The sequence below is a fragment of the Penaeus monodon genome, chromosome 42, assembly GCF_015228065.2.
Source record: "Penaeus monodon isolate SGIC_2016 chromosome 42, NSTDA_Pmon_1, whole genome shotgun sequence".
Lineage (NCBI taxonomy): Eukaryota > Metazoa > Arthropoda > Malacostraca > Decapoda > Penaeidae > Penaeus > Penaeus monodon.
This window is the reverse complement of record NC_051427.1, coordinates 9,354,494-9,364,501: the sequence shown is the minus strand read 5'-3', so window position 1 is coordinate 9,364,501 and position 10,008 is coordinate 9,354,494. Positions and strand designations below refer to the sequence as shown.

The 10,008-nt window shown below is 39.7% G+C and overlaps 1 protein-coding gene across 1 annotated transcript; it reads right to left on the bottom strand.

Annotated features, from left to right (window-relative positions):
- Positions 1-2,157: 2,157 nt before the first annotated feature.
- On the bottom strand, positions 2,158-7,914 carry LOC119599122 (spidroin-2-like). Its single transcript, XM_037948877.1, has 3 exons — positions 7,904-7,914; positions 7,061-7,253; positions 2,158-2,865 (listed from the first exon to the last, which is right to left on the bottom strand). The coding sequence occupies exons 1-3, from the start codon at positions 7,912-7,914 to the stop codon at positions 2,158-2,160; spliced, it is 912 nt and encodes a 303-aa protein (XP_037804805.1).
- Between the last annotated feature and the right edge of the window lie 2,094 nt (positions 7,915-10,008).

The following is a 10,008-nucleotide window of genomic DNA, read 5'->3' as shown; positions in this document are numbered from 1 at the left end:
CACCAGCCTAACCTCTGTTAGGGTAGGAGGTCTTCGATGCTTGTGTGGGTCCGGCACAGGCCCTCTGAGACATGGCTTGCATCCAAGATAACTTGGAGGGTCTACCTGGTAAACTGTGCAAAATACTCTGCCAATGTTGACGAACCTGCATGATCGAGATGATCCGTCCATCCGCTAATGGACTGCATTCATCGTGGAGGGCTTACAGTTCAGCTTTCTCGGGCTTGGTAGGCAGGGCGAAGGTTATTTCACAAGAAATGTCTTAGATCTCCTCAGTAAGATTTATGATGAACTGTTCCTTGTCCCTTCTCAGCAGTGTCCGAGGCATTAAGCAGCATGGAACGACGCAAGACTTGATTCCCCATTCAGCAAAGCCTTGCGACACACTTCAGTGGACCTAAGTCTCCAAGGAGATGGAATTCTGCCTTAGCCTCGGGCGTACGCCAATGGACTCCTGAGCTACTTCGAGTGTTATGTGCTTGAAGAATTCCACAGAGCAACTGGGCCGTCGTTGTTGGTGAGTTCTGTGAATGGTCAGAGGACTGCCATGGTGCAAACCACGGGCACATTCCTCCTCCCTTAGCAGTCTGTCCAGATGAAACACCTTGGGGTGGCCAACGGGAGGGACGCGGAGTTTTGAAGAGGACCCGCAGGCGTAGCCACAGCAGCTATTGTCCCCCCCCCCCGGTGCCACAGAACTCGGCACTCCCGGTAAACCCTGCAGTTCTGGAGGCCCTCATTGCGTTACTAACAAGAATGTGGTCGATCCTCCTTGGCCCAAATGTACCCGTATCGCGTACCAAGTCCCAGTGATGTGGGTTGGGTGCTGGTACCAGGAGCCAAGAGATCCTCGTTTTTCTGGGACTAGCAACAAAAGTCCCGGAGGAAGGAGGCTATTTCTCACTGCTGGGCATCAGCTCCCGAGCCATGGGGGCCGACAGACATCCGTAGCCGCTTGGTCACAGTCAGATACCGCCATTTGAATCCACCCAGAAACAAGCGATATCTCGCCGGGGGCAATCGTAGCCACAAGATGCGGTTAAAGACGGTTCGAAAGAGGGTGTCTTTCTGGGGGGAGGAGGATTGGCAAGGCCCACCTCCCCCGAGACGCGCCCCATTTACCCCCAACCACTCTAGGGTGGTAGGAGGCGGAGTGGTACGGAGCCAGAGCGTGTCACACGCCGGATGGGCCATAGCTCCGTACCTCTGGGCCTCCTGCTGCCGAAATCCCCCAAAGTGGCCCAGTTACATGGGTGGCCCGAGGAGCACTGCCAGAAGTCTTGATGATGGAGAGGTTGTGACTGGAGGGGAGACTATGCAAAAGCTGCTCCTTTTTCGCACTGAGCTAGCCAGGGGTGGAAGCTGCAAGCACGAGAACCGCATGCAAGCACTTAACACTATCTAGGCTACCACACCATCGCTTCACAACACCATGCGCGTGAAGCACCCACCCATATATGGGTGTATATATATATGTATATATATATAATATATATATATATATATATATATATATATATATATATATATATATATATATATATATTATATATGTGTGTGTGTGTGTTGTGGTGTGTTGTGTGTGTGTGTGTGTGTGTGTGTGTGTGTGTGTGTGGGTGTGTGTGGGTGTGTGTTTGTGTGTGTGTGTTTGTGTGTTTGCCCTTTAAGCCATGATGATGGTATTCTGATCCTCATTTCTCCATCCAGGACGTGACTCCACCCACCTACTCCGGACCTGGTGCTTCACGCCCGTGACCTGGACCTCCTCTCCACCCAGCTCCCCGCGCCCGCCCGCCCGCCCGCCTTGAATCTCCTCCCTGGCCAGTCGCACGTTTCCGCCCCCCCTCCTCCCCCTTCCATCACGCCCGAAGGATACGACACCCAGGTGGGCGTGGACTCCAGGCGTCTAGGTGACATCTTTCCCCGAGAAGTCATCGAATTCCTCCACGGACTTCAGCCAGGGTTCTGAGACGGTCCCAGACATACATTCCCGGGTACTTTGGCCCGGATCCGGGCCCTGGAGTCCTTCCAAGGGCACCCCGGGCTCTGGCACACTTGCCCCTGGCCCCGGCCCCTGGCAGTCCTTGCCATGGCATTTTGGGCCCTGTCAAGACCGGGCACCCCTGGCCGATATTTTTGCCTGGCCCCCCTGGCCCGTCACATTTGACCCTGGCACTCTTGGCCCCTGATATCCGGGCCCCTGGCAGCCCTTTGCCATGGCACCCGGGCCGCACAGGGGGGGGGCCCCCCCTGGCACGGGGCCCCTGCACCCTTGCCATGGCACCCCGGCCCCTGGCCATTGCCCCGGCAGTCCTCCCTGACACACCTGGCCCTGGTCTTGCCCAGACACCTTGCCCCGGGCCCCCCCGGCCTGAAGCCCTTGCCAGGCACTCCTGGCCCTGCACCCTTGCCAGGCACCCCTGGCCCTGGCAACTTGCCCCTGGCACCCTGCCCTGACACCCCGGGCCCGGGGCACCCGGGCCCGGCCATTTGACCCTGGCACTCCGGCCCTGACTGTTTTGCCATGGCACCCCGGGCCCCTGCACACGACCCTGGCCCCCCGGCCCTGACAGCCCTTGCCATGGCATCCGGCCCCTGGCACATTTTGACCCTGGCACCCCTAGCCCTGACACCCTTTTCCAGGCACCCCGGTCCTGGCACACTGACCCGGCACTCCTGGCCCTGACCCCTTGCCATGGCACTTTGGCCGTCCCCTTGCCCCGGACCCGGCCCTAACCCCCAGCCCGTCAATTTACCCTGGCACCCTCCCCCGATACTTGCCCTGCCACTGCCCCGGGCAGCCTGCCATGGCACCCCTTGCCCGGCACCCTGTCCATTCCCCAGAAGCACTCGCGCCTTTTTCCACTTTCAAATGTCCCAAACTAAAACGGGTCGGGGTATGTACACTTTTGCAAAAAAATAGATAAAAAGGAGACAGGGGGAAAGGGACTGTAGTTAAACAAAGGGGAAGTCGAGACAGTGGTTCTGACATATGCTTATATAGCAGTCACACCACCATGTACATAGATCGGCGTAGTTAAAAATGGCGTCTAAACTAGCTCATTGTTCTTTTTCTCGCAACGCGCCAGAAAAGTATTGTTCTCACTTCGCACGTCAACAGGGGGGTTAGGTGCGCCCCTGTGTGTGTATGTCTAAATCTCTATCTGTTTACGTAGAGAGAGAGAGGGGGGGGAGGGAGAAGGAGAGAGAGAGAGAGAGAGAGAGAAAGAGAGAGAAAGAGAAAGAGAAGGAGAAGGAGAAGGAGAAGGGGAAGGAGAAGAAGGAGAAGGAGAAGGAGAAGGATAAAGAGAAAAAGAAAGAGAATGAGAAGAAGGAGAAGGAGAAGGAGAAGGAGAAAGAGAAAGAGAAAGAGAAAGGGAAAGAGAAAGAGAGAAAGAGAAAGGCAGAGACAGAGTAAGAAAAAAAGAAAGAAATTAAGAAAGAGTAAGCATTTCCCGAGGAAATCCTCAGGAAGGGAAATGCTTGCCAAAGCAACACACACCAACACATGAGATATTATAGTATAATATCTATTCGCTATATATAGATATATATATAATATAGATAAATATATATAATATATAACAGGCACAAAACACCACACACACACACACACACACACACACACACACACACACACAACCAACACACTACATATAGTATATAGATATATATATATATATATATATATATATCTATAGTATATATATATAGTATAAATATATATATATATATCAACATATATATTACATCTTTTAATATATATATATAATTATATATATATATATTTATATATATATATAAAATATATATATATAGATATAAATATCATATACAGGCACAAAACACACACACACACACACACACACACACCACAAACACACCACACACACACACCACACACACACCCATATATATATATTATATATATATATATATATATATTATATATTATATATATAGTATATATATATATATATATTATATATCATATTATGCATATAATGTAGTAGATATTATATCTAGATAGAATACATAACATATATATATAATATATATATATATATATATTATATATTATATATATATATATAGGTATATATATATATATACATTCTATGTAGTAGTGTGTATATGTGTGTGTGGTATATGTGTGTGTGGTGTAGTGTGTTTGTGTGTGTGTGTTGTGTGCGTGGTGTGTGGTGTGTGTGTGTGTGTGTGTGTGTGTGTGTGTGTGTGTGTGTGTGTGTGGTGTGTGCGTGTATTGTGTGTGTGTATATAGGTGTGGTGTGTGTGTATCTGCGTGTGTGTGGAGTTATAGATATATATATATATTACTATATATATATATATATAATATATATATATATAATATATAGGTGTGTGTGTGGGTGCCTTGTGGTGTGTGTGTGTGTGGTGTATCTGTCTGTGTCATGTGTGTATATATATATATTATAATATATCATATATATATATATATATATATTATATATATATTAATACATATCATATATGTGTGTGTCGTGTGGGTGTGTGTGTGTGTGTGTGTGTGTGTGGTGGCGTTGTGTGTGTGTGTGTGTGTGTTGTGATGTGTGCGTGGTGGTGGGTAACCAATATAATTATATATTATATATACTTTATATATGAGATATATATATATATAAAGATATATATATATATATATATATACACATATATATATTCTATGATATACATATATATATGATATATATATATATATGTATTATATAGTAGATATATATATATTATTATATTATATATATATATATATTTATATATATATGGTGTGAGCGGCCTGTGCGTGTGTGAGTGTGTGGTATGGTGTGAGTGTCGGGGGGTGTGGGCTGGGTGGGGGTGGGTGGGGTGGGGTGTGTGGGGTGGGGGGGTGTGTGGTGTGGGGGGGGAGGGGCAGAGACAGCAGACAGAGACGAGGCTAAATCGAGGAGACTAGTAGAGATAGGCAAGAAGAGAGAGAGAGAGAGAGAGAGAAGGAATAGAGACATTAGAACACACACACACACACACATACATACATCTAAAGACAGAGCAGAGAGAGATGGATGTCGAACTAGCGAGCGAAAGATGCTAGACACACACACACACACAAATGTATATATAGATAGATCTATAGAGAGATGATAGAGATAGAAGATAAATAGAGAGAGAGGGAGGTAGAATATATATACATACACACACTCACACAACACACACACAGATACAGATATATATGTGATTAGATATGCTATCTCTCTAACTAACTCGTATACACACAACACACACAAGGAGAGATAGATATATAGATATATAGACTAGATAGATATAGAGTCAATATTATATAGATAATAGATACATACATGTATTATAGAAGTACAGATACACAATATCAAAGATACTATACATATATAGATATTAAAATAATAGTAGATATATACATATATATATGATGAGATATAGAGAGATAGAGGAGTATATATATATATTATATACAGCACAAAATCACACACACACACACAACACCCACACACAAACACACAACACACACACAAACACACACACACACACAATATATATATAACTATATACTATATCATATAATATATATATATATATAATATATAATGTATATATATATATATACTACCTCTATAATATATAATATATATATATTATATATAAGATATGAAGATCTACTGTATATTTATTATATATAGATATGAAACTATATAAATATAGATATATAATTAAATATAGATATATATATATATGCATATAATAGATATCCATATATATGTATGTATGTGTGTATATGTGAGTGTGTGTATATGTGTGTGTGTGTTATCCCTTGTGTGTGTGTTTGTGTTGTGCGTGTGTGGTTGTGTGTGTGTGTGTGTGTGTTAGGGTGGGTGAGGGTGTGTGTGGTGTGGTGTGTGGTGTGTGTGTGTAGTGTGTGTGTGTATTATGTGTGTGTGTGTGGGTACTGCGTGTCGTGTGTCTATATATATAATATATATATATAATATATATTATATATATATATATAATATATATATATATACATAGTATATATATGTGTGTGTGTGGGTTGGCTGTGTGTGTGTGTGTGTGTGGGTGTGTGTGTGTCGTGTGTGTTGTGTGTGTGGTGTGTGTGTGTGTGTGTGTGTGTGGTGTGTGTGTGCGTGTGTGTGTGAACATATATATATATTAGATATATAGATTAATATCGATATATATTAGATAATAATATCACATATATATATTTATATATTATTACATTATATATATGCTATATATATATATATATATATATATATATATATATATATAATATCTATATATATATATTATATATATAATATGGGTGGAGTGCTGGCGTGGTGAGTGTGTGTAGTGTGTGTGCTGTGCGTTGTGTGTGTGTGGGTTGTGTGTGGTGGTGGTGTGTGGTGTGCTGGGTGGGTGTGGTGGGGTGGTATGTTGGCCATATACATACATACATTATATATAATATAAGATATATATATATATCTATAGATATATATAAGAATAAGTATATATATACATATAAACACACACACCACAACACACATTACAGTACAGATACATATAACTTACATACTATATATTTATTTAATATCTATCGATTATAACTATGGCGATACACACATCACAACACAACATGTATATATATGATAGAGTATATATATATATATATATACCTTATATATATATTATATATATATAATATATATATTATATATACATAAACACTCACACACACCACACATATACATTATATATGTATTTATAGATCTATCTAATCTAACTATCTCTATACACACACAACACAATATATATATATATATATATATATATTAGAAATATAAAAAATATATATATATAATAGATATACTATATATAATACATATACATATATATAAATAGTATATTAATATAAAATATCTACATATATATATAATTTATAATATATATATATATATATAATATATATAATATATACGATAGATATGTATATAATACGCACCTTTGTCCTGGGTAAGACAAAAACTGCACCCGGGGTCCCTTGAACAAGGGATAGACTCATATTAGCACCCTTTTTATACCAGGGTTGCGGTGAAACTGTCGGCAGGCAGGTGGCAGTGGATACGGTGAAAACACTTCGTTTTACTGAATTAGGGGTCTTCACCAAATAAATGTCTGGGTTATTACATGTGTAACTGTTTAAAGCGGCAGAGATAGTTCCTCCTAGTAGTTGGAGACTGGATGAGAAAGGAGCCTGGGGCTGGGGGAGTCCATCAACTTTATTTTCTCTGACAAACCTCTTACACCAATTGATTAAATACAGAACGATAATTCATCACAACCATCGCCGTCGGCGAGGAGTTTATAAGGGGCGCGTAGTAGGGCAACCAGGCGACAATTTTTAAAACATGCATCGGAAGACAAAGACAGAAAGAAAACATGTCCAATAGAACAACATTAAAAAATCGCTAGGAACGTGGAACGTTAAGGAAAATAAGAGATGGGTAAATTACATATCTGTCTGTAACGAAATGGATAGATAACAAACATTCAAATACTAGGAATAAGTGCGACAATTGGAAAAAGTAAGGAAGTTTCAAACTAAAGAAAACAAGACAGTTCTTTTTTCTGGAAAAAGATAGAAGGAAAATAGTCACGAGATGCTATGATTCTCACGAAAAAAACTGCAGATCATAATTGGGTACAGCCCAATAAATGATCGCATTTTAAAAGTCGGAGACACGCAAAACCTCAGAACATTACTATTATACAATGCTACGCACCAAACAATATTGCAAGTGATGAAGAAAATGGAAAGAAAATTTTTATAACTTCTACAAGATACTTTAGACACATCCCTAACAGAGAGTTAAAAATAATTCATGGCGAGATCAAAGGCCAAAGTAGGAAAAAATATCTAAAAATGACACCGGTGGAAAATCGGCCTGGAGATATAAATGAAAGAGGTAAAGAGTTTATTGAATTATGTAGTACAAATAATCTAGTTGTAGCCAATACATTGTTCCACAACCACCCAAGACCTTGAACGTGGTTTTCACCAGACAAAAGAAACGCAACTTAAATTGACTACATTGTACTGAACCAAAAATGGAAAAGTGCATTAAAAAAATGCCAAACAAGACCTGGTGCCGACGAAAACAGTGACCACCAACTACTAAACTATCGACTTTAAATAAGACTCAAAGAGATCGGAGCGTTCCAACACCCAACTCTAAAGCTCGACTACAAAACTATGATAACAATTAAGCATACAGTGTCAAACAAAATTGAAAACTCAATGAATGTGAAGATGATGTAAAACACCAAAAGGAAGTTGGGAAGAAGGAAAAGAACTCCTGATGAGCACGCTTAAGAAACTATCGCACAAGAAAAAGGACAAATTCCCTGGATATCTGAATAAAACACTCAGTGAATTGAAAAAGAAGATGCCTAAAATCAAAGAGTACAATAATCCCAGTGTTGAAAAAGTATTTACAAAAAACCAAAATACAAAATTCAAGATTATTGCGACCAAAGATAAGGAAAAAATATTTAAATAACAGGCCAGAGAAATTGAAACTGTTCTATCAATCAGAAATAAAGAACTCTACTAAGGAGTACGACACAGCACACGAAAAATTTCAAACTACAATGGGACACTATCAAAACTGAAGACGGACTTGGTTTATGTAGCGGGAAAATAAGTCAAAAGAAGAGGGAATCAATATGGTTGCAACTGATACAAAAGAATAAAAATCTAACAACAACATTAATTAGACTCAATGACAACGAATATGAACCACCGCCACTGCTAGGACGAAGTTATAAAGCCATAAAAGAAGTAAAAAGCATATAAGAGCCCCGGGAAGAGAGAAATAACAGCAGAACTAATAAGAATGCTGGCGAAAGTGTTGAATACTTCTACAAACTCTGTAAAAAATATGAGAATAAAAGAAGATGCAAGAAGACTGGTAAAATCAACTTTACTCCATCCTCTAAAAAGGTGCGCACTTTCCAATGAACAATTAATAGGACCAATTGACATTAATGAAGTCACAGTAGCAAAATTTTGTGAAATATTGCTGAAACGATGAAGTTGAAGTTAAGAGAGGCAAACTGCAGACGAACAAGCAGGTTTGCGCCATGGAAAAGTACCAGAAACAGATTCTAAATCTAAATGATCATAGAGAAAAAACAGAGAAATATCAAAAAAGACAATAACTGTGTTTCATCGATTATGTGTGCAAGGCTTTTGATACTGTTGAGCACGATATCCTCGGGAATAAATGAACGATATGAAGTGTCAAAAACACATAATCCAAACTAATAAAAGCCCTGTATGACAACAACAAGAACTGTAAGACCACTTATGGTTAACAAGAATGGTTCGAAGTGACTTAAATAGGCAATCAAGATAAAGTTCTTGCAAGGAAAACTTACGGATCTAGGTTCGATTCCCTAAAGTTATGTAATCAGCGCGCGTTGCTCACATACGCGCGCGGCGATGTGGGTGCATGGATGGGCCCACGCACTCGCATGCGGCGATTGGTCTGGTGGGCACTGCACTGATAAATAAATATAATTAAATATATACACATTATCATATATATAGTTATATATAGAGAGAGATATATATAATATGTATAAACATGCTAGAGAACTATATATATAGTTAGATAATATATAAGATATAGATATATAATAAAATATATATATAGATTATATAGAATGAATATATGTATATATATTATTATATATTTAGATATGAATATCTATAATATATATCTAAATATGATAATATATATTATATGTATATATATATATATATATATATATAAGAGATATACTATATATATATATATAATATAATATATGTATGATGTGTGATATGTGTGTGGGACCAGTGTAGTGTGTATATATGAGTGTGTGTGATGTGTGTGTATATGTGTG